A 26,665-nucleotide genomic window follows, 5' to 3' on the forward strand; every position below is an offset into this window, starting at 1 on the left:
AGACGAAAAATCGTTTGGAATTCTAAGCAGGGGCGGACTGACCATTTGGAAACTCGGGCACTGCCCGAGGGCTCAGGGTCAGTAGGGGGCCCCATGAGATGCCCCTGGTACCTTTTTCATAGGCTTTTTTGAGTTTGGGCAAGGACACAGGGGCCCCATGATCCCCTATTGCCCGGGGGCCCCATGAGTTGTCAGTCCGCCCCTGATTCTAACCATGTATGGCCTGCATTAGAGCCTTTACTCATCTATGCCAGAATTTCTATCCTATCACCACCCACTCTGCTGTGATTGACATATCAGGGGTGGTGGTTTACAGACCAATCAGGGGAGGTTGCTATGTAGTTCAGTGGCAATCCTCCAATAAGAAACAAAAGCAACCGTTGCAGTAAAAGCTTCATTCAGAGTGTAAATACGTATAGGAAATGTAATCAATTACATTTCAATCAATCAATAATTATTGAAGTTCCGCAGGGGCGGACTCTTCAGCTTTTTGCAGCTCCCTCACTAAAGCTACGCCACTTGGTGGATCAGGAAGGAATTTTTTTTCCCAGCAGGAGCAAATTGGATCGTGCTTTGCTGTGTTTTTTTTGCACCTCTGGATCAACTGTGGGTATAGGATTTTAACTTTTTTTTTTTTTTTCTATGGTTGAACTGGATGGACTTTTGTCTTTTTTCAGCCAGACTAACTATGTAACTAGCAGCCAGCATGGACCAAAGGAGGCACTGTGGTTCATCTTTTTCTAGGGTACATCATTAGTAGTGGTATGAAGACGCTGACAAGTGAAATATTGGTGTGGGCGGACAGGAAGTACAAAGGGAATTTTAAGAAATTTCCACACACAAAGCAGTAAAAAAAATTCTAAAGAGTTAAAGAGAGAAGAAAAATAAGAAATGAAGTTTTTTTTCAGTTGTGTGAGGCTTGATTGTTCCATACTCTGAACTCTCTGTAGCCTGTTCCCCATGCTCAGCATTTCCATATTATTACTGCAGCTTTCTCATAACCAGGGGCGGACTGACAACTCATGGGGCCCCCGGGCAATAGGGGATCATGGGGCCCCTGTGTCCTTGCCCAAACTCAAAAAAGCCTATGAAAAAGTTACCAGGGGCATCTCATGGGGCCCCCTACTGACCCCGGGCCCTCGGGCAGTGCCCGAGTTTCCAAATGGTCAGTCCGCCCCTGGGTCAGACAGCAACTGTCAGTGACACTGCAGATTTAGGACCAGACAAAAGAAACAAAGCTAAGCAGGCATGGAATGGGGCCCCCTACTGACCCCGGGCCCTCGGGCAGTGCCCGAGTTTCCAAATGGTCAGTCCGCCCCTGGGTCAGACAGCAACTGTCAGTGACACTGCAGATTTAGGACCAGACAAAAGAAACAAAGCTAAGCAGGCATGGAATGGGGCCCCCTACTGACCCCGGGCCCTCGGGCAGTGCCCGAGTTTCCAAATGGTCAGTCCGCCCCTGCCCATAACCTAACCTCCTAGAAGTGTCATAATTACACTCACCGGACACTTTATTAGGTACACCTGTTCAATTGCTTGGTAGCACAAATTGCTAATCAGCCAATCACACGGCAGCAACTCAATGCATTTAGGCATCTAGATGTGGTGAAGACGACTTGCTGAAGTTTAAACCAAACATCAGAATAGAGAATTTAAATTTGAACGTGGCATGGTTGTTGGTCGGGCTGGTTTGAGTATTTAAAAAACTGCTGATCTACTGGGATTTTCACGCACAACCTTCTCTAGGGTTTACAGAGAATGGTCTGAAAAAGAGAAAATATCCAGTGAGCGGACGAAAATAACAAAAAATAATTTGCGCTAGTAAATAAATATTACAATTATACCTGTGAACAAAGAAAATATAAAAATATTATCCATGTGAGTAATAATTATAAATACATAATTAAAAAAAAAAAAAATTAAATATAAAAAAGTGTCCAAAAACAGTCCAAATTAAGATGTGTAGTACAAATCCGAAGAAAAGTGCACAAAAAATGTGACAATCCACCACCAAAAGCACTAATTAAACTCGCCAGAGCTATAAAAAACTGAAGCATACATTGCTCTGGGGGCGATGGTATTAGCAGAGTAATGAGCCACTCATGGATGTGTCTTCAGGGAGTAATATTCTGCAGAACCCAGATCCAAGCAGACCAATTTCAATGAAGCAATGCTCTGTAATTAAATACCACTGAGGAAATCCACTTCTCCAGGAGATCACTTTAATCGTATCCAAAAGGGGTAATACCAGACACTCGGAAGAAATAACAAAAACTTCATGCTGCAGTATTATTAACCACTTCCCGACTGGCCGTTGCATATAAACGGCCGGACGGTGGCAGTGCAGGGTCGGGTGGCTGTTTATAAACGGCCTCCCCGCACCCTGCTTGTGCGCGCTCCCTGGGAGTGCGCAGCACCGCGATCCGGTGCCCGCTGTGTCCTCCGGACACAGTGAAACACCGATCGTTGGACGGGACCTCTGTACGAGGTCCCAATCATGTGATCACTGATTGGCCAATCAGTGATCACATGCAAAGTAGTAAGCAAGATGTCACTTGTGACATCATTGCTTACTACCTGTGAAATCTGTGAATGATCACAGAGGTCACATGGTACAAGGCTATTCACAACAGCCTTGTACCATGTGACAAGCTGTGACCAATCACAGCTCACTCAGTACTTCTCAATGAGTGCAAGAATGCAGCCAGAGAGAAAGAGAAATGATTGCTTTTCATCCTATATGGGTGTAAAAGCAATCAGTGTGAAAAAAAAAAATCTTCATCACCCCCCACAAGTAGTACAGTGTCACCATGGTGACACTGTACTGCTAGGGTGACAGTATGTAAAAAAAAAAAAAATAATAATATAAAAAAATAAAATGAAAATGTAAAAAAAATTTTTTAAAAATTATAATTTTTGGTTATAAACTAATTTGGATTTTTTTTTTTTTACTAAAAAGATAACGGAATAAATTTTCACCAAGATTTATGATGAAATATTATTTATTTGCAAAATTTTATAAAAAAAACACTTTTTTTTCAAAATTTTTGGACTTTTTCATTTACATAGCAAAAAAAAATAAAAATCCCAGTGGTGAATAAATACCATCAAAATAAAGCTTTATCTGTCTCAAAACAATTGTAAAAAATTAATTTTGGGTACAGTGTTGCATGACCGCGCAATTGTCATTCAAAGTGTGATAGCGCTGAAAATTGCCCTGGTCAGGAAGGGGGTAAAAGTGTCCGGACTGGAAGGGGGTAAAAAACAGCTTCATTTATTATGCACTCATTGCACTTATCTCAAAGGGTGTCCCAGCCGACACCAGCGTTAACAGCATATAGGAATCACAATGAAATGAACCCAGCCACTCGGCACATGCACAGTAGATCGCTGGGAAACGTAATGACGTCACATCAATCAAGCCCCGCCCTACGCGTTTCGTCATCGACGTCCTCACGGAGCGGACGAAAATGCCTTTTTGAGGTCAGAGGAGAATGGGCAGACTGGTTCGAAATGAGAGAAAGGCAACAGTAACTCATGTCAATATACGCCAAAATCTCTGAGGAATGTTTCCGACACCTTGTTGAATCTATGCCACAAAGACCTAAGGCAGTTCTGAAGGCAAATCAAAGTCCATAAATCATTTCTTCCGAAAAAACTCGCTGTATAAATCCAGTATGTGCCGTGTACCTCAAAATAAAAGAAAACTCTTATGAGGAAGTCAAGGAAGTGACGAAACGTGTCAAGGGATGTGACGTTGGACGTTGCCCGAGAAACCGGAAGTAGCGGAGCGACCATTTTAACTGTGGTAATAGTGTTGGGCGTTCCTGGAAGCTGCTGCATGGTGGATCATGGGATCTTTTATACTAGATTTGTGGCATTGTAAGTAAGAATATTAACCACTTGAGCTCCAGAGGATTTACCCCCTTAATGACCAGGCCTCTTTTTGCTACTCGGCGCTGCACTAATTCAACTGATAATTGCGCGGTCATGCAATGCTGCACCCAAACGAAATTTACATCCTTTTTTTACATCCTTTCGGTGGTATTTGATCACCTGTGCGCTTTTTATTTTTCATGCTATAAACAAAAAAAGGCCAAAAATTTTGAAGAAAAACAATATTTTTCACTTTCAGCTATAAAAAATATATAGTAAACTCAAAGTTAGTTATAAATTTAGGCCAAAATGTATTCTGCTCCATGTTTTTGGTAAAAAAAATCCCAATAAGTGTATATTGATTGCTTTGTGTGGAAGTTATAGCGTCTACAAACTATGGTATAGATACTGCAATTTACGCCATTTTTTTGCTATACAGTGCTGTGCTAGTTTATTGGACAATTGCGCGGTCATGCAATACGGTGCATAAATGAAATTTACATCCTTTTTTTCCCCACAAATTGAGCTTTCTTTTGGTGGTATTTGATCGCCTGTGCGGTTTTTATTTTTTGCGCTATAAAAAAAAAGCCTGACAATTTTGAGGAAAAAAAACTATATTTTGGACTTTTTGCTATAAAACATGTCCAGTAAAAAAAATTTAAAAATCAAATTTAGTCATAAATTTCTGCCAAAATGCATTCTGCGACATGTCTTTGCTAAAAAAAACCCAATACATGTAAATTAATTGGTTTATGTGAAAGTTACAAATGGCGGGAAAGATACTGGGATTTTTAGTTTTTTTTATACTAATAATGGCGGCGATCAGCGACTTATGGCGGCGATCAGTGACTTATGGCGGCGATTAGTGACTTATGGCGGGACTGCGGGACTGCGGCGGACATTCTGACATTGGGGGGTACTGACTTGAGGTCACTGACATCCCCAGTGACACCAATACAGTGATCAGTGCAAAAAAAAAAACACTGACACTGTACTAATGGCACTGGGGAGGAAGGGGTTTAGTTTATTATTCAGTGAAAGGGTTAACTGTGTGAGGGGGAGTGTTTTACTAGGGGGCGGGGGTGTGTACTGCAGGGAACACCGCTGATCGGGAGAGAGAAACTTTTCTGTCCCGATCAGCGTGTCCTGGAGCTGTCAGGGAACTGACAGAAAGCACAGCTACTGCAGCTGTGCTCTCTGTCAGCGATTGCTGCCAATCGCCGGGAGATAGCCGGTAACGACCGGCTGTGACCCGGCGACTGACATCTGCGGCTGTGATCAGCGGGACAGGTAGGGCAGCAGCGTACCTCGCTCGCGCCCCCTACCTGTTTACAAAACACACGTTTTAAAACATGCTTTTGCCCAGCCGTGCCGCCCTGCCGCCGTATTTATACAGTGCCTGGGCGGCATGTGGTTAAATAAAGCGTGGAATTATTATATCTTTAACATACTACAATATATAAATCTGCTTTTTCTCTATGAATGGATATATTGGAGCACTAAGGAGGCAATAGTATTGAAAGGAGCATTGGGGGATCAGAAGGTACCCATGATGTCCCAACAGATCTGTATCCGTACCCTCCTTTGGATTTATGTATAAAGGCTGGCTTATTACTCATTTGGGTAAGGGTATGCAATTCAGCCACATTAGATGTGTACACTGAGCGTTCACTAAAGTACTATATAGTAAGAATACACAGAGTGGTTCACTATCATGTGTTTCACGGGTCACCACGTGTTTTCACGATTAATGCGTTTTTTCATGAAATTTATAATATTTTTTTGGCATAATTTGACAATTAATTTATTTATACTTTCAAGGGTGAAAGTGACACTTTTCTATAGTAACCCCAGAAACCACTAAACAGCTCATCCACTCCCTCATCATATCACGGCTCGATTACTGCAACTCCCTCCTCACTGGCCTGCCTCGCCGCTGGGTATTCCCGCTTCAGTCGATCCTGAATACGGCTGCCAGACTCATTCACCTTTCCAACCGCTCCATTTCCGCCACCCCCCTCTGCCAATCCCTCCACTGGCTTCCAATTGCGCAACGGATCAAATTCAAAATCCTAACACTGACGTACAAAGCTGTCCACCACACTGCCCCGAACTACATCACTGACCTAATATCCAAGTACCACCCAACACGCACACTCCGCTCCTCACAAGACCTCCTTCTCTCTAGTTCCCTGGTCTCCTCCTCCCATGCCCGCCTCCAGGACTTCTCCAGGGTGTCTCCCATCCTCTGGAACTCCCTGCCCCAACCCATCAGATTATCACCTACTCTCCTCTCCTTTAGGTGCACCCTGAAAACCCATCTCTTCAGGGAAGCCTACCCCACCCCCTGCTAACTTGCCGACCTCCTCCACTCTTCCATCCCCCTCAGCTATCTCCTCCTGTGCCACCATCCCCTCCCTCCTAGATTGTAAGCTCCAAGGAGCAGGGCCCTCGATCCCCTCATGTTTTGCATTGTATTGTTATTGTTCTGTCACATGTTCTGTCCCCCATTGTAATGTACAGCGCTGAGCGAACTATTGGCGCTTTATAAATACTGTATAATAATAATAGTGATTTTTCACAGGGTTTAAGTATTTTCTGGACACCGATTTACATGTATTAGTTCTGAAGGCAACTCGGTGCTAACAAGGTGTTCCTAATAAAGTGGCCAGTGAGTGTATAACTTCATATATGAATGGTATTGGATCATTAGCTAGATTCTGGATTAGTAAAGTACATCTCTACCTGAGATTTCTTTTTATTTGGATAGATTAGGAAAGGACTAGAAACTCTGCCAGGTTCAAAATGAGGAAAGAGCAGAAATGGAATCTGTACAATGGGTACATTTGTTCTGGTGACACTTGTCTGAGATATGATTTTCCTTACTTTTGAACAATGTCCTGTCCAGGGGCGGACTGAAAACTCATGGGGCCCCCGGGAAATAGGGAATCATGGGCCCCCTGTGTCCTTGCCCAAACTCAAAAAGGCCTATGAAAAAGGTACCAGGGGCATCTCATGGGGCCCCCTACTGACCCCGGGCCCTCGGGCAGTGCCTGAGTTTCCAAATGGTCATTCCACCCCTGGTCCTGTCTCTTCCTGTTGTGTATAATTATATAGATGGTCAATATAGGGAACTTGGGGTAGAGTTGCTCACATTTCAGCCATTGCAGAGGAGAAGGGGGGAATCTTTGGTGGAAAAGAGGTATAACCTCCACATATGGAAAGGCTTCTTAACAGTAAGGGCTAAAAAAATGAGAAACAGACTCTGTCAAGAACTAGTTCTGGCAAACTCAGTGGATTGTTTTAAAATATTGCTGGATGTGTTCCTAAATACACAAAATATAGCTGGATATTTACGTTTAAATGTAATTATACTGGGGGGGGGGGTGGGTAGTGGATACAGGAAATGTCCAAATGTCTTTGGGGGATTGTGAAGATTATTTTTCCCTGGCTGGAACAAATTGGACTACGCTTCACAGGGGATTGTTTTGCCTTCCTCTGGATCACCTGTGGGTATAGGATTGTGTATGTGGAGGTTTTCTTTTAATTTTTTCTGTTGGCTGAACTAGTTGGACTGTTGTCTTTTTTTTTTCAACTTGAATAACTAAGTAACTATGTGTCTCTTGCAAGGAAAATTATGAAAATTCCCCCAAAAGGGGCACATATGGTAAAAACAATCCCTGCTGTATTCAACTTTTGAATCAGAACTTTTAAATCAGAACTCACAAAGTCCAGAATCAATTTTGTTCAGACTCTTATGTCAAAAAAGCCAAACTGTTCTTTTAAGGTTATAAGGGTCTGCCTTCATCAGGGCTTAAAAAATGGTGCAACCCAAGGTACATACCAAGCGCAATGAGATTACAGGGGATAGGTAGATAACCACAGTATGGGCAGCTCCAACTCATCCGACCAACAATGAGACATGAGCACAAAACAACAAATAAAGGAGCGCTCCCAACCCTGTGGAAGTCAATAAAGTCACAAGCCAGGAACAGAGAAAAAAAAAATTCACTTTAATCATGAGGGCCTAGTAGTGGTGAACAAAGTGTGTACTCATACACAAAAATTGGTGCAGCGCTGAAGGAATAAATATATAAAAGTGCACTAATAAAAAATATGAAATTATTAAACACAAATGATAATATGGGAGTGAATCGCTACAATGAGCGCAAATAAATATATAAGTGCGGCTGTGAAAGTCAAAAATAGACAAAGAAAGTGTTCATATGATGGTGAGGGTCTGACAAACACCGGTCAGAAAATTGTGCCACATACAGATCCTGTTGCACAGGTGGTATCAAAGAATTCCTTGTGACTTTAATCTGTGCAGGGAATTTGATAAAAATGCGTACTCACCAGATGCGCACAGTAAAAGCGCAATGTGTTGAATCATGTAATGACCACAAAATCTGCAGGAAGCCCCCTTTAGATGGACCAGACAGACAGCATAGGAAGAGACTCCCTCCTCTGGATCTGAGACTGCTCTGCAACTGTTCTCCGGCTGGAGTCCTGGAAGTCATTTAGCTGTCCCTCAGCTGGAACCACAGCTGGAGGGGGTTTAACCAGCATCTGAAGCGATCATCTTAAGTACCCCTCAGGAGGGTCTAGTCCAGTACATACTTTGTTCATCACTACCAAGCAGACTACTTACTCTTCAGAATCCCTTCAATTATATTAGTCCAGTACACACTGCTGTATAACAATACCAAACCACGATGAAGGGGATCCTCTGAACCCCTGAAATGTGTTGGAAGTTTTTGACAGTAGAGTCTAAATAAATTGAATCTTGACTCTATAGATTAGAGAGATAGGAGCTTTGGTTCTTGCACACCCAGTTCCTACCCAAGCAAAGAACCAACCTTCAGCCACCACTAATGGGAGAAATGCCGAAAGAGAATAATTTCCTCTACAATGCTTAAGAACTGACTGAGAACATCTACTAGTTTAAGAGATCCAACACCTCATGCTTTTCTTCAACTTCACAAATTTTAAGTCATCTACATTTTAGTTTAGTTTATACTATGGAGAGCCCATCAGTAAGAACAGAAAATACCAAAACTTCAAGGTGAGCAAAAACTATACAGGTAGGTTTTACCACTGAAGTCCCAAAGACATACAACAACCAGCAGGCCATGTTTGGGTCATTATAGAGAGACAGATGTTAACATATTCCAAATCATGTCACTTAAAATTCATGGGTGAAATTACATTAACCAGATGTGTTTTTTCTCTTCAGTTCAACTGCCGTCTTCTCATCTCATCCTGATGGCCACCCAAACATTATACGATTCCTACCTCATCTCTTGTACTGCTGCCATCCCAGAGGAGAGAGTGACCCAGGTGCACTGGAAGGAACGACTTTCCGATGGAAAATACAACATGATCGCTGTTCTGAACACAATCTGGGGGAACACCACGCAACATTCGTACCAACTGATAGTGAAACTAAGCAAAATGGATGACACCACCTACACACTGGAGATAGCAGAAGCCAACAAAGTGGTGTGTTGTGAGGTCATAACCTACCCTTCTGGAATGGTCCAAGAGAACTGTCTGATGGTTGAAGGTGACTCAGGTAAGATGACGAGGACTTTCAATGGGTCTGATGGAAAAGAGCTCTTGTTGCCTATGACCAAAACATGACAAAAACTGAGCCTTGCCACCACCACCACCCCACTAGGGTAAACTTGAAAACAGTTTTTTAAAATTTGTTTTAAAAGACTGTTCCTGGGCAGAAGTATCATAAAAAGCCCCGCCCCTCCACTTCTGATTTCTCATTTTTCTAGGGAATGTGCAACACTCTTAAGTTACCATATACAATGCAGGACTAGCAACGATTATGTAGGCAAGTGCAGTCTGTACATACTCCCCACTGTAGATTGTGCTTGGCCCAAGGCAGCAATCCAGCATGAAGTCTTGGGGAACTTAATTCCTTTATGATTTCCTGTGGGTACCAGGGAGTAGCTGTCTGATTGGAGGCTGCCCTGCTAATTACCCATGTGGACATCTTGGGTGAGGGAAGAGCTTATTTAAGTCCTGGCCCCCTCTTAATTGGTGCACATTTTGTGAGTGGCTAGAATATGGACAGGTTTCCCACCTGTTAGGGACAGCACTGAGCGGTAGGGAAAGGTTCCAGAAGAGTAGGGAAAGTGCAGGGACTATGTCTCTCTACTGGAGTAGCTTCCGAATTGGGTTGAACCAGCTAGGCCTTACTTCCACTTCGCCTTGCACTCTTTCAGCATTGCTCTCTGGGCTACTGCTGTGAGTTTTGCATGTGATTCCTGAAGGTTGTGCTTACCTGCTGAGCCCTGGTTAGAATATTTCAATATATTCTGTTCTCTACAATTCACCCCCATGTGCTCCATTCCACCAGCACACCGCAGTGCACCTTGCTCACAAGCGTTTCACCAGGATGGGATGTGGTCGTTGGTCCTGCATTGTACTCCATCACAAACAAACAAAGGATTTCCCAGCTACACTTACCAGTCAGCCTGAGAAACAATTAGTTTGGCCCTGTCTAACAGTTTATGTTAAAAACAGAGGGTTTTGTTTGCACACATTTGCAAATACTTGTGTAAGCCACAGTCCCATGCAGGGGCGGACTGACAACTCATGGGGCCCCCGGGCAATAGGGGATCATGAGGCCCCTGTGTCCTTGCCCAAACTCAAAAAAGCCTATGAAAAAGGTACCAGGGGCATCTCATGGGGCCCCCTACTGACCCCGGGCCCTCGGGCAGTGCCCGAGTTTCCAAATGGTCAATCCGCCCCTGGTCCCATGTCAAGGGTCCTCTGTATACTGTGGACCTAACTCTAAAATTTCCAGAGCCTCCATAGCAGGAGCACATGTATAAATGGGTATGTTAGGGGCAGGTGTGCCTGGAGGTGCCCATCCCTCCTTAAAGGTACAGGGATGCACATGACGCTGCCCAGCTACAGCAAAATGACAGCAAAGGCATCCAGTGCGTCCCTGCATCCAATTCAGCCAACTGTAGAAAAAAATGACAACCATCCCAACCTATAACCAGCCTTAGCAGTAAGGTGTACATGGAAGGGCAATGCACATCGCAAACAAAGGATTTCCCAGCAACACTTACCAGCCAGCCTGCAAAACAACCAGTTTGGCCCTGTCTAACAGTTTGCGTTAAAAACAGGTTTTGTTTGCGCACATTTGCACAGTTGTGCCCCATCACTGTTCATTTCTCCCTCTCTCTTTCTTATTCTCCCTTGTTTCCCAACACCTATTCTCTTTTGTACCCTATTACCACCTCTATTTCTCTCTGTAGTGAGTGCTTCCAATGCTCATGTCACTGTAGCGAGCAGTTCCAATGCCCATGTGACTATAACAAGCACTTCCAATATTCGTGTAAATTATAGCAAATATTGTTAATGCTTATATGAAGATAATGAACGTTTCTGATCCAAATTTCTGAAAATAATGAGAATGTCTGACACTCATACTAATTTTATTGGCCAGTCAGTATATTCTCTGCACAGTTACTGCAAAGCAGTTGTGACCTGTTAATTATGAAGCATTATGTGTGGGTTCCCTTGTTCTGTGGAGTCAGCTTGTTCTCTTGTCAGTCTCAGGTGAAGGTAACGTTGAGTCGGCTCTCCTGGGCACTCTGGTGGTTAGCGGATTCTTCATTTTCGGATCGCTTGTCCTTATCTGTCACATCTGCAGGACGAAGAAGAATTCTCGGTGAGGTTTTGTGATTGAATCCTATCTTGTATTTGTTCTTTAAGATGAACCAAAATAAAGAGAAATGCATTATTGTTATTATAGTAGGATGGTCATACAGTATATGGATTTGTAATCAATATCTCTCTCTTGTACCCCATCTCCATCTCTCTCTTGTACCCTATCACCTTCTCTGTCTTGTACCCCATCACCATCTTTGCCTTGTACCCCATCTCCATCTATCTCTTGTACCCCATCACCTTCTCTGTCTTGTACCCCATCTCCATCTCTCTCTTGTACCCCATCACCATCTCTCTCTTGTACCCCATCTCCATCTATCTCTTGTACCCTATCACCTTCTCTGTCTTGTACCCCAGTCCCATCTCTCTCTTGTACCCCATCTCCATCTCTCTCTTGTACCCCATCTCCATCTCTTTCTTGTACCCCATCTGCATCTCTCTCTTGTACCCCATCTCCGTCTCTCTCTTGTACCCCATCTGCATCTCTTTCTTGTACCCCATCTCCATCTCTTTCTTGTACCCCATCTCCATCTCTCTCTTGTACCCCATCACCATCTCTGTCTTGTACCCCATCACCATCTTTGCCTTGTACCCCATCTGCATCTCTCTCTTGTACCCCATCTCCATCTCTCTATTGTACCCCATCTCCATCTCTGTCTTGTACCCCATCGCCATCTTTGCCTTGTACCCCATCTCCATCTCTCTCTTGTACCCCATCTCCATCTCTCTCTTGTACCCCATCAACATCGCTCTCTTGCACCCCATCACCATCTCTCTCTTGTACCCCATCTCCATCTCTCTCTTGTACCCCATCACCATCTCTCTCTTGTACCCCATCTCCATCACTCTCTTGTACCCCATCACCATCTCTCTCTTGTACCCCATCTCTCTCTTGTACTCCATCTCTCTCTTGTACCCCATCTCCATCACTCTCTTGTACCCCATCACCATCTCTCTCTTGTACCCCATCTCCATCTCTCTCTTGTACCCCATCTTCATCTCTTTCTTGTACCCCATCTCCATCTCTCTCGTGTACCTCATCTCCAGCTCTCTCTTGTACCCAATCTCCATCACTCTCTTGTACCCCATCACCATCTCTCTGTCTTACTCTATCTTTAGTTCCCCATCACCACTTCTCACTCTCTCACTTACTCTCCTTACCTCTCGTTTCCTGTCTCCTTCTCTCACCATCTTTCACTTTCACACAATATCTCTATTTATTGTACTCCATCACCATCATTTCTCTCTCCCTTTTTCTATCTCTACTTCTCCATCACCCTCTCCCTGGAGAATTTGGTCCTATTTCCCCCCTTGAAGCGCACACAGCCAGACACACAGCATTTTCTTCATTCTTCCACTGGTTCAGAAAACAGACTACAGGTTCTTTTTATGGCTTTATTGGGAATAATGAACTTTGATAGGTGTAGGTGACATGGGATACCCTGATACTGTAGAACTTGAGAACTCTTCAACATCTGGTTTCACTATACAAACTGCTGGATTTGAGCAAGATAAATGTCCCTCTGGGTCTCAAGGCTGACTGTGACCTGTACTCCTTACAGATTTTAAAGCTACACCCTGTAAGGACATTGCAGCACTGGGGTCTTTTTCCTGACCTAGTTGGATCCTTGGAATAAGACTTGTAAATAAGCCCCCAGCTACACCTAGCTTGGACCTCTGTGTCTCTTGGCTGGCTTCCTCGCAGATTTCTCTCCCGGGGACAGAGCCCCTGCACAGGGTCTCCTTTTGCAGAACTGGACCCAGGAACACTCTCCTGCTGCTCAGGCCTCCGACTACTTATGGGATCTCCATCCACATTCTGGGCACACCTCCCCAGGGATTGGTTGGAGTTCTATAAATGTTTAGACTGCCTGTTCTGCTTTCCTTCCCACTATCACTCTAGAAGCTTCTAGAAGACAAGGAGAAGTAACTGAACAGCAGCCCATGGAACACTGAACAGCCCAAAGCCCAAAGCAATCAACCTCTACTCCACTGCTGTGGAGCCAAACTAAATTTTCCTGGTAGCCTACTCTAAGCTAGGAGAGTGCTACATATTGTACCCCATCACCTTCTCTATGTTATTCTCATGTACCCAGGGGTGGACTGACAACTTATGGGGCCCCCGGGCAATAAGGGATCATGGGGCCCCTGTGTCCTTGCCCATACTCAAAAAAGCCTATGAAAAAGGTACCAGGGGCATCTCATGGGGCCCCCTACTGACCCCGGGCCCTTGGGCAGTGCCCAAGTTTCCAAATGGTCAGTCCGCCCCTGCATGTACCCCATCACCATTGTCTCTCTCTCTCTGGCTTATTCTATCTTTTGTACCCAGGGCTGCTTTTTTAAATCAAGGAGCCCCATACAGCCTACCTTACAGCCCCCTCTACAAAAATATAAAATTATGTTTTCACTAATTTACTACATGTTTTGCAGCCATAGCAGAAATTATACCCCCATCGAATAAGACCCTGTCAGGTGCGATGGTGTGGGGTTTCATCAAGCAATAAGGAGGCAATATGCTGTCATATGCTCTCTGAAGAGCAATCCAAATGCTGACTGCTCTTCAGAGAGAAAAGCAAATTTGAACAAGTTTTTAATTTTTTTTCAAATATTTTTTTTTAATTCTATTTTTTTTTTACTTGTTTCTTTTTTTTTTTAGAATTATATTTTTATTGGGTCTAAACAGCCTCTTGATGTCTCACATTTGAGACAGAGAGAGGAAATATTATAGTATAATATAATATATTATAGTATATAATAGTATGCTTCATGAATGAATTGATACAAGAGTGATTGTTACCAATCGCTCACTGTGTTCATTCAGGAAAGAAAGGTGCCTGTAAATAGGACATATTTACCGGCCCCCTCTCTCCATCCTGATACAATCCCCGTGTTCCCACAGGAGCTGCCGACAAGAAAGTAAGGGGAATGTAGCAGACAGCCCTACGAAGGTGGGGAAAAAAGGGGGGACCTTGATAGCAGGGGGGTGGGGTGCAGATACTGATCCCCTGCAGTGTAATCAGAGGGAGAAACGGGAGAAGCTGGTAGTTCCGGAGGGGGAGCCACAAGAGTTGGCAGTAAGGCAGTATATCCAGCCCTCCTGCTCGGCAGGTCCCCGGGTCCCCCTTTTGAATTGATGGGGTCCAGGCCCAGTACAGGAGGGCTGGCTGTGCTTCCTTATCAGCAGTCCTGTTTGTACCCCATCATCATCTCTGTCTTTTGTTCTGTCTCTAGTTTCTCATCACTCCTATCTCTCTCTCTCTCTCTCTCTCTCTCTCTCTCTCTCTCTCGCATCCCTTGTACCCCATCACCATTTTTTTCTATCTCTCAGTCTCTTTGTCTTGTTTCCCTATTCCATCTCTCTCACTGCCTCTGTCTCCTGTGCCCTATTACCACCCCTCTCTCTCTTTTTCCCCCCTCATAATCTCTTGCTCCCCATCACCATCTCTCTTTCTCTCTCACCCTCCTTATGTCTTGTTCCCCATCACCATCTCTCTTTCTCTCTCACCCTCCTTATGTCTTGCTCCCCATCACCATCTCTCTTTCTCTGTCCCCCTCCTTATGTCTTGTTCCCCATCACCATCTCTCTTTCTCTGTCCCCCTCCTTATGTCTTGTTCCCATCACCATCTCTAAAAATGAATGCGAGAGAAGAAAAGGACTGATAGATGAGATTCACACCTACACGGCACAGACACAGTTTAACCACAAAGTATATTTTTGCTGTGAACAATTTTCCACTTCCTGTGTCTGTGCTGAACTTCACAAATTACAATACTGACATCATACAGTATGGCGTGATCGTTCTCGTATATACACGGTGTTACTATATAGTATCATGTGATCGTTATCAGTATATACACGGTGTTATTATATAGTGTCATGTGACCGTTATCGGTGTATACACGGTGTTATTATATAGTGTCATGTGACCGTTATCGGTGTATACACGGTGTTATTATATAGTGTCATGTGACCGTTATCGGTGTATACACGGTGTTATTATATAGTGTCATGTGACCGTTATCGGTATATACACGGTGTTATTATATAGTGTCATGTGATCGTTATCAGTATATACACGGTGTTATTATATAGTGTCATGTGATCGTTATCAGTATATACACGGTGTTATTATATAGTATCATGTGATTGTTATCAGTATATACACGGTGTTATTATATAGTGTCATGTGACCGTTATCGGTATATACACGGTATTATATAGTGTCATGTGACCGTTATCGGTATATACACGGTGTTATTATATAGTGTCATGTGACCGTTATCGGTATATACACGGTGTTATTATATAGTGTCATGTGATCGTTATCGGTGTATACACGGTATTATTATATAGTGTCATGTGACCGTTATCGGTATATACACGGTGTTATTATATAGTGTCATGTGACCGTTATCGGTATATACACGGTGTTATTATATAGTGTCATGTGACCGTTATCAGTATATACACGGTGTTATTATATAGTGTCATGTGACCGTTATCAGTATATACACGGTGTTATTATATAGTGTCATGTGATCGTTATCGGTATATACACGGTATTATTATATAGTGTCATGTGATCGTTATCGGTGTATACTCTGTGTAATTATTATACAGTATGGTGTGATTATTATCAGTGTATACGCTGTATTATTATACAGTACAGTGTCATCGTTATCAGTATATCATTAGTATAAGCAGGGCCATCTTTAATATTGATTGGACCCTGGGCAAGCATTTTCTTGCTGCGCCCCCCCCATGCAACTTCGCTCTCCACCTGCTGAGAAATTCAAAAAATAGCAGCTAGACTCAAAAACATTTTACTGCAGCAGATCAGGCAGCAATTGCGATTGGTTGCCGGAGGGTACAGCATATCATTACCACTCACTGACTGTTTACTAGAGGTTACAGAACACATTACAGCTCATTGATTAGTTACTAAAGGTTATAACACATGATTTATGCTTGCCGATTGGTTGCTACAGGTTACTGCAAATCATTACTGCTCAATGATTGGTTGCTAGAGGTTACTGCACATCCTTACTGCTCACTGATTGGTTGCTAGAGGTTACTGCACATCCTTACTGCTCACTGATTGGTTGCTAGAGGTTACTGCGCATCATTACTGCTCACTGATTGGTTGCTGGAGGTTTCTGCACATCCTTACTGCTCACTGATTGGTTGCTAGAGGTTACTGCGCATCATTACTGCTCACTGATTGGTTGCTGGAGGTTACTGCGCATCCTTACTGCTCACTGATTGGTTGCTAGAGGTTTCTGCACATCCTTACTGCTCACTGATTGGTTGCTAGAAGTTACTGCACATCATTACTGCTCACTGATTGGTTGCTAGAGGTTACTACACATTATTACTGCTCACTGATTGGTTACTAGAGGTTACTACACATTATTACTACTCACTGATTGGTTGCTAGAGGTTACTGAACATCATTACTGCTCACCGATTGGTTGCTAGAAGCTACTACACATTATGACCGCTCACTGATTCATATAGTAAACTAGGTGTAGAGCTACTCACCCTGAGGTCATCACAGAGGACAAGGGGGCATTCTTTACGTCTGGAGGAAAATAAATGTAATCGCCAAACAAGAAAGATTTCTTCACAGTGAGAGCTGTGAAAACGTGGAATAGTCTCCCTCAAGAGTTGGTTCTGGCCAGCTCAGTGGATTGCTTTAAAAAAAGTCCTGGATTCTTTCCTAGATACACAGAATATAACTGGTTACTAACATTTATAGGTAAAGTTGATCCAGGGAATATCCGATTGCCTCTCGGGGGATCAGGAAGGAATTTTTTCCCCTGCAGGAGCATATTGGATCATGCTTTGATGGTTTTTTTTGCCTTCCTCTGGATCAACTGTGGGTGTAGGATTATAAATTTTTTTTTTTAATGGTTGAATTGGATGGACTTGTCTTTTTTCAGCCAGAATATGTAACTGATTGGTTATTCAGGGTAACTGCACATCATTACCATTCACCCATTGGTTGCTAGAGGTTATTGCACAATATTACCACTCACTGGTTGCTAGAGATTACTACACATCATTACCGCTCTTGGCACTTGCAAGGTGTACCTAATAAAGTGGCTAGTGAGTGTATATAAACATATAAATAGTAAGTGCTATGTGCAAATAGTGCAAAAACGTAATCAAAAAGTATCATACAACAAAAATACAATATTAAAGTATCATGTGCAATGTGCAAACATATAAGTCTCATATAGTGATCAACCAATAATGTGTAATATCTTATAAACAATATTGCTCTATATATCCCATGTGTCTATAATATGCATCCTAAACATAAAAACGTAAAATGTCCACCATATAATGAATGAATTAGTCCATGTGCAGGAAAAATCTTCTTAATGTTCACCAACATTGTGTTCTTCCACCACCAAACTAAACTCACCAGAGCCTCATGATGGTATACTCATAAACCAGCTAATAGCGTGTGATGCTCTGGGAGTAACGATCTGCAGCCTTGCGATCCTTTTCCCACAGGACTTCTCATAAAAGATCACTCACTTAAATTAATTAGTTGCATAAATGAGGAAGGAAAAAGAGGGGAGCTCCCCTAGCGTTTCTATGTTTATAAGATATTACTCATTATTGGTGGAATACTAGATGAGACTTAAATGTTTGCACATTGCATATGGCACTTTAATATTGTATTTTTGTTGTATATTACTTTTTGGCACTATTTGCACATAGCACTTTAATATTTTAATGTCTATATATATTTTGATAGAGTAAGGATTTTTTTTTGTTTTTTTGAGTTTCAGTTTTGGGTAGCACTATTCTATTTGCACACTAATGTGCAGGGGTCTGGAGTGTGCTGCGTACAAAATGCAGAGGTCAAGAGCATGTAAGCAACAGAATGCAGGCTCAGGAGTGGGTGATATACATAGTTCGGGGGTAAGGAGTGGCTAATGTACATAGTGCAGGGGTCAGGAGTGGGTAATGTACATAGCGCAGGGGTCAGGAGTGGGTAATGTACATAGCGCAGGGGTCAGGAGTGGGTAATGTACATAGCGCAGGGGTCAGGAGTGGGTAATGTACATAGCGCAGGGGTCAGGAGTGGGTAATGTACATAGCGCAGGGGTCAGGAGTGGGTAATGTACATAGCACAGGGATCAGGAGTGGATAATGTACATTCTATTGTATGCTTTTCTATTCTAAATGACCTATGCCATGAAGTTTCAAAACCAGGTTATGTCATACAGCCAACACCTATATGCTAAAGTAAGCATTGCTGTGACAACAGGAGCATTGTCCTCCAATATGGCTGGAAGAATTCAAATCAGTCTAGATCACACTAGTACTTGTAAAAGTGTTCCCATGTGTATGATCCTGTCCCCAAATACACCCCTTGGTGCCCATCCCCCTTTCCCACTCAGGCAGTAATTCAGAAGACCCAAAGCGCTGGGGAAAGAGGCAGTAGAAGCCTGCAATGAGAGCCTGGACAGAGATCTGGACAGCCTGCAGTCTGTGATCCGCTTCCTTTAGCCAGGGTAGGCAGACTCCCAGTGCAAAGCTAGAGGAGGGAAGAACTGCTGGCATAAACAGTCCATTTTGAATCTGTTGGCTCAGTTTTCTAGTGCAAACAGATGATCTAAGATGAGGAAGGAGGGGGGGGGGGAGGGGAGTTTGGACCCTAATTCCACCTCTCCGTTATCTACTCCCGTGGCACAGTAAGATGATTATCAGGGAATATCTAGTGTTATACACAACCAGTGTAGAGAGAGGTATTGCTTAAGAGACCTGGGCACCCTGAAGTACCATATTTTAGATTATTCTCTTTGCAGTTTGCTGCTGTCTGTCTGTTGAAAAATGTAATATTGTATGTAGATACCGTCGTTTCTAGACCTTGAAGCAAGGGGATCTTTAGTCAAAGCATACACTTTAATTTTATAACAGCAGTAATGTAAAAGCAATGCAAACAATAGTTTTATTTGGCAATAAAATATAATCATACTTGAAAAATCTGTGAAAATTACATTTCTAAGGACTACATATCCCAGGGTATCTTGCTGCCTGCAGGCAGTGATTCCTGTACTGACTCCGCCTCCTGAAACTCCTCCTCTGTAGTTCAGAAAGTTGGCTCTGTGAAATGTGTGACACAGCAGTGCCCACTCACAGGGCATAGTGACTACTATTTTATTTATTTAAGGAAATAAATGTGTGGGGTATTCACAAAGTAAGTTAAAATTTACCATTACCAGTGGGTGAATGGTAATGATGTGCAGTTACCCTCAGCAACCAATCAGTGAGCAGTAAAAAAGTGTAGTAACCTCTAGCAACCAATCAGTGAGCGGTAATATTGTGTAGTAACCTCTAGCAACCAATCAGTGAGTGGTAATAAGGTGTAATAACCTCTAGCAATCAATCAGTGAGCAGTAATGATGTGCAGTAACCTCTAGCAATCAATCAGTGAGCAGTAATGATGTGCAGTAACCTCTAGCAACCAATCAGTGAGCAGTAAGGATGTGCAGTAACCTCTAGCAACCAATCATTGAGCAGTAATGATGTGCAGTAACGTCTAGCAACCAATCAGTGAGCGGTAATAATGTGTAGTAACCTCTAGCAACCAATCAGTGAGCAGTAATGACCTGCAGTAACCTGTAGCAACCAATCAGCAAGAAAATATCATGTTTTGTAACCTTTAGTAACTAAGCAATGAGCCAGTAGGCTAAATATAATTGAAATACAGTACATGTAGAAATCGCAATAGCTCCCCCCACCCCCAAAGGAGCTGCTGGTTAAGATGGGTCCTCTGCTCTCTGTTACAGCCCCTAAAGCTTCAGCCCTTCTGACACACCAGGTCAATACAGAGGGTGAGCAAACAACATACAAAACCTTGTTACCATGCAATGGTAAGGCTATCTTGAATGAAGCACCAAGATTTGCGGAAAGGGTAAACTTCTATATTATCACTTAGTAAAAATGGGTAGGAATCAGGTGCGGACTGACCATTCGAACACTCGGGCACTGCCCAAGGGCTGGGGGTCAGTAAGGGGCCCCATGAGATGCCCCTGGTACCTTTTAATAGGCTTTTTTGGGAGTGGTTTGAGTGCGGGTGAGGACAAAGGGGCCCCATGGTCCCCTATTGTCCAGGGGCCCCATGAATTGTCAGTCCGCCTCTGGTAGGAGTACTCCAGAAGTATTCTGCCAGTTAGTCCTAATGATGGCAATGCTAGGTCTAGACTGTTTTGGATGACCAATCCAGCAATAAACAGCATAAACAATATAAAACAGCTAAAGAGGGAAGGGAACAGTTACAGTTGCAAGAAAAAGTATGTGAACCCCTTGGGATTACGTGGAGTTTTGCATGAATTGGGCATAAAATGTGCTTTGAACGCCATCTAAGTCACAACAATAGAAGAACACAGTCTGCTGAACATAATACTACACAAACATTAGATGTTGCCATGGTTTAATTGTACATAACATGTAAACATTCACAGTGCAGGGAGGAAAAAGTATGTGAACCTTTGGACTTAATAACTGGTTAACCCTCCTTTGGCAGCAATAACCTCAACCAAACGTTTCCTGTAGTTGCAGATCAGACCTGCACAACGATCTGGAGTCATTTTGGACCACTCCTCTTCACAAAACTGTTTCAGTGTAGCAATATTCTTGGGATGTCTGGTGTGAATCGCTCTCTTAAGGTCATGCCACAGCATTTCAATCGGGTTGAGGTCAGGACTCTGACTGGGCCACTCCAGAAGGCGTATTCTGTGCTGTTGCAGCCATTGTTTTGTTGAATTACTTGTATGCTTTGGGTCATTGTCCTGTTGCATCACCCATCCTCTGCGGAGCTTCAGTTGGCGGACAGATGGTCGTACGTTTTCCTGCAAAATGTCTTGATAAACTCTGGAATTCATTTTCCCAAGGGGTTCACATACTTTTTCTTGCAACTGTAGTTTTAGTAAAAGGGGCAGTCTCTAGGTTACATCTTCTGCCAGCTAGCGTTGAGGCTCTTTGGATGGCCGTTGGTGCACTATTGGTGCAATTGTTTACTGAGTATACTCTGTGTTTAGTCCACCTTTACATAAGTCCATATTTATTTTATTTTACCCGCTTTTATGTATACAGGAGTTCCAAACAATCCAGTGTATTTTATAAATCACTTATTACTAAAAGTTATGATGAATTTACTGTAAGAATTACAAGTCTCCCCCAACTACACATACTGCACTGATACAGGGACTTTACTAGCAAGAGGGATTGCTGGGGAGCAGACCAAAGGAAAGGTTGTTGTATGGGTATGTGCTCAGCATGAACTATTCCCAGTATAATCCATTATATATTTTTTTTGTTTTTAATCAGGAGGATCTTTAATCTGAGAGGGGTCAGTCGAGAAGTGTGGAACAGAGGTCAGAGTTCACGGGTTCCATATACAAGAACTTCACCCTCAGTCAACCTTGCATACGAACCTCCTATTGAAAGAAATCTTTTAAATAACGAGGCAACCCAAAGGGAACATCTTCACCAGGCAGAACCAGCAAATCCATTACCTTCACAACAATATCAAGTCTCACCCCCAAGGAACCAACGGCTTTCTGAAAATTCTCTGACGGTTGATCCTTCTTCTTACACAAACACATCTTCAGTTCCTCCCTCCAGGTTCCATGCTATACCAGAACATACTTCTGCTGAGAACCATATTTACAGTAACGTTCGCCGACACAACAGGCAACGCCTGAAGATGCCCCATTTGCAAAACACCCAGAACGAGCCAGTTGGAGACCAACATCAATCTGAGATGTTCCCTTATGCAAGTTCAACTCAGTCGCCATCTAGTAACTCTTACTGTACTACATCTGCTCCTTGTCTGCGTGGCGACACACCCTACTTCTCTGAAGACCCAGCTCCTTCACAGCCGCCAAGATTTCGTGTTCCAAGGACACCAGACTCTCCTTTCACTACCATTAACCCTATGTATCACAGTCAACCTGCCTGGGCACCCCAGCCAAGCAGTGCCCACTGTAAGACCCCGCAAACCGCACTTTCCTAAATCAATACTAGTGTAGCCATGCTGTGCCAGTGATTGTATGATCTCTGGGATGTCTGAGCTACATTTAAAGGACAAACAAGCATGCAGTGCTAGGGCTTAATTATCTTCAGATGCCTTTAATAAATATTCTTTGGGAAGTTTGATTGTTTGCTGACCTATTAAAACATTCCAGGAACATTTTGGCAAGATCTGTGCCTTGTAGTCTTGGCAATGTTCCCTTACCCCCGCACCTTGTTTGGTTTGTTACTGATCAGTAGAATTACCCACCCCTACATGACCTATCTCTGGATGTATGGGATGTCCCATTGCTAAGCATACAATGTTTAGAGGTTGTCATGGCTGGATCAGGGGGGGACTGACAACTCATGGGGCCCCCGGACAATAGGGGATCATGCGGCCCCTGTGTCCTTGCCCAAACTCAAAAAAGCCTATGAAAAAGGTACCAGGGGCATCTCATGGGGCCTCCTACTGACCCCGGGCCCTCGGGCAGTGCCCGAGTTTCCAAATGGTCAGTCCGCCCCTGGGCTGGAATATAAGTAAGATACACGCTCTAAACTTACTTCATCCACTCATAATTTTTGGAGGACTTGCGTTTTAAGTCCTATTTGCTCTTTCAGAGCCAGACCATACACAAAGCAACCTAGGCATAAGTCTGTGGCCTGCACCGGGCCCAGGCAGGTGGTTCAATTGGATGTGGGCAGGGAGGGTGATCGGCACTGGGGGAGGGCAATTACTGGAACCAATCCCCTGTATGTCTTTCTCTGCAGCAGCTGAAAGCTGGCTTCTCTCCCTCCCACTGGCTTTCAGCTGCTGCAGAGAGAGCCATACAGGGGATCGGTTCCAGTAATTGCTCCTGCGCTGCAACCATCAACCTCCCTCTGCACCATACATGTCCCCCTGCTGCGCAGGCCCCCCTGTGTTCCCCCACCCCCTCAGTGCTGCCGGCTTCTCTCATCTCCTTCCCACCTGAAGCTGCAAGCACAGAATAGGATCCTTTAGGATGAAGAGTGGGAGAAGGGTCTGGTAAATATGTCACATTTATTAGCCCCTTCCTGTCTCTGCAGATATACAACAGGAGATGGTCAAAGGTTGCAAGCATGCTATAGAGAACAGTCAAAGATTGTAGACATACAGCAGGAGATGGTCAGAGACTACAGTGCATGCTACAGGAATTGGCCAGACACTGTGACCATGCTGCAGGAGATGGTCAGAGACTACAGTGCATGTTACAGGAAACAGCCAGACACTGTGACCATGCTGCAGGAGATGGTCAGAGACTACAGTGCATGCTACAGGAATTGGCCAGACACTGTGACCATGCTGCAGGAGATGGTCAGAGACTACAGTGCATGTTACAGGAAACAGCCAGACACTGTGACCATGCTGCAGGAGATGGTCAGAGACTACAGTGCATGCTACAGGAATTGGCCAGAAACTGTGACCATGCTGCAGGAGATGGTCAGAGACTACAGTGCATGTACAGGAAACGGCCAGACTCTGTGACCATGCTGCAGGAGATGGTCAGAGACCACAGTGCATGCTGCAGGAATTGGCCAGACACTGTGACCATGCTGCAGGAGATGGTCAGAGACTACAGTGCATGCTACAGGAATTGGCCAGACACTGTGACCATGCTGCAGGAAATGGTCAGAGACTATGTGCATATTACAGGAAATAGTCAGATAATATGTGTAGATTATGGGAGATGGTCTAGGACTATGTGCATGTTACAGAAGACAGTCAGAAACTACATGCATGCTATGGGAGATAGTCAGAGACTACGTGCATGCTGTGGGAGATAGTCAGAGACAATGTGCATGCTGTGGGAGATAGTCAGAGACAATATGCATGCTATGGGAGATAGTTAGAGACAATATGCATGCTGTGGGAGATAGTCAAAGACAATGTTCATGCTGTGGGAGATATAGACTACATGTATGCTATGGGAGATTGAGACAATGTGCATGCTGTGGGAGATAGTCAGAGACTACATGCATGCTACAGAAGATGGTCAGAGACTGTGGGAATGCTAAAGAAGATGGTCACACACTGTGAGTATGCTACAGGATAGAGACTGCTGGCATTCTACAGGAGATAGTCAGAGACTATATGCATACCAGGGGCGGACTGTAGGGGATCATGGGGCCCCTGTGTCCTTGCCCAAACTCAAAAAAGCCTATGAAAAAGGTACTAGGGGCATCTCATGGGGCCCCCTACTGACCCCGGGCTCTTGGGCAGTGCCCGAGTTTCCAAATGGTCAGTCCGCCCCTGATGCATACTATGGGAGAAGGTAAGAGATTATGTTCATGTTACGTGAGGTAGTCAGAGACAACATGCATGAGATTGTCAGAGGCTATGTGCATGCTCCATGGATGGTCAGAGACCGTGAACATACTATACGAGTTATTGGAGACTGGAAAAAAGCTTCAGGAGACCGTCATAAGCTATGGAAATACTACATGAGACTGCTAGAAAGAACTGGCCTCCTTAAAAGTGACTTGTGCCACACTTGACATTTCTCTTAGTAAGATTCATTATAAAAATTCCGAGTGGATAAAAAAAATAAAATGAGAAAATGGATGGAAAACGTTAGTGTGAAGGAAATAAAACAAACCAGTTATCTGATATTACATTTTGCTATTATTATATTTTCAATCACTGTCTTGAGTAAGCGCCTTGGTAAGGAAAACCCAAATGAATGAGTGCAGGGGCCCAGAGCGCCACACGATAAATTCCAACGGCCCCCACGTTGGGCACCAGGGCTGTAGAGAGTTCATGATTACATGCACATCGTCTCTATCTCCCGTAGCATGCACATCGTGTCTATCTCCCGTAGCATGCACATCGTCTCTATCTCCCGTAGCATGCACATCGTGTCTATCTCCCGTAGCATGCACATCGTCTCTATCTCCCGTAGCATGCACATCGTCTCTATCTCCCGTAGCATGCACATCGTCTCTATCTCCCGTAGCATGCACATCGTCTCTATCTCCCGTAGCATGCACATCGTGTCTATCTCCCGTAGCATGCACATCGTCTCCATCTCCCGTAGCATGCACATAGTTTCTGACTAGGTGTGTCAGAAATGGTAGAACCCTGCTTGGGAATTGAAGTTCTACCTGTCAGCACATGTTGAAGAATAACTGAACATATACAGAATTTTACCAAAATGGTTTATCTTCATCCTCTGGAAAAGTAACTCATTGCTAGTTGGGATTCTGTTTCATGTAATTTGGCATTAAAGAGACCCTTTCATAAACTTGCAGATCCAAACAAATATTTGACATACTTGCAGCTTTTTTTTTTAAGAATTTTTTATTCACTTACAAGTGCCTTTCACCTTGCTAGAACCTTTGACTAGCTGATTCCATACCACAGCCCTATCTCTCCTTGCACATCATAGCTCTCTTCTCTTTTGGGAGTGTCTAATAACTGTCTGTGCTGGCCCAGCTCATCCGCCTCTCTCTATATAACCTTTTATGTAGCTGCCAGGGGTAGAGTGAAGGGGAATGTGGCCATATCAGGTCCATGATATCGTATACACTTTTTTATACCTGTAGCCTGCAACTCATTGGCCCCCCAGTATAGCCAATGTCTGAGTTTGGACCGAAACCCAAACTTATCCTTTTTTAGATGTCGTTTGGCAAACTCTAATCTGGCCTTCCTGTTTTTGAGGCTCACCAATGGTTTACATCTTGTGGTGAACCCTCTGTATTCACTCTGGTGAAGTCTTCTCTTGATTGGTGACTTTGACACACATACACCTACCTCCTGGAGAGTGTTCTTGATCTGGCCAACTGTTGTGAAGGGCGTTTTCTTCACCAGGGAAAGAATTCTTCGCTCATCCACCACAGTTGTTTTCCGTGGTCTTCCGGGTCTTTTGGTGTTGCTGAGCTCACCGGTGCGTTCCTTCTTTTTAAGAATGTTCCAAACAGTTGTTTTGACCACGCCTAATGTTTTTGCTATCTCTCTGATGGGTTTGTTTTGTTTTATCAGCCTAATGATGGCTTGCTTCACTGATAGTGACAGCTCTTTGGATCTCATCTTGAGAG

At 43.7% G+C, this 26,665-nt stretch overlaps 1 protein-coding gene across 1 annotated transcript in view; it reads left to right on the forward strand.

The window, feature by feature from the left end:
- LOC149434906 (uncharacterized) overlaps positions 1–22,750 on the forward strand; it is a 36,180-nt gene extending 13,430 nt beyond the window's left edge. The window contains exons 2-4 of the mRNA XM_089663247.1: positions 9,113–9,451; positions 11,458–11,575; positions 21,926–22,750. Of these exons, the coding sequence (XP_089519373.1) occupies positions 9,113–9,451; positions 11,458–11,575; positions 21,926–22,613 (1,145 nt within the window). The 3' untranslated portion in view covers positions 22,614–22,750. The remainder of the gene's footprint in view (positions 1–9,112; positions 9,452–11,457; positions 11,576–21,925) is intronic.
- The last annotated feature ends 3,915 nt before the right edge of the window (positions 22,751–26,665 follow it).

This window comes from Staurois parvus, unplaced genomic scaffold, assembly GCF_062004578.1.
Source record: "Staurois parvus isolate SC_StPar_1 unplaced genomic scaffold, SC_StPar_1.0 ptg001642l, whole genome shotgun sequence".
In the NCBI taxonomy this organism is placed as follows: domain Eukaryota; kingdom Metazoa; phylum Chordata; class Amphibia; order Anura; family Ranidae; genus Staurois; species Staurois parvus.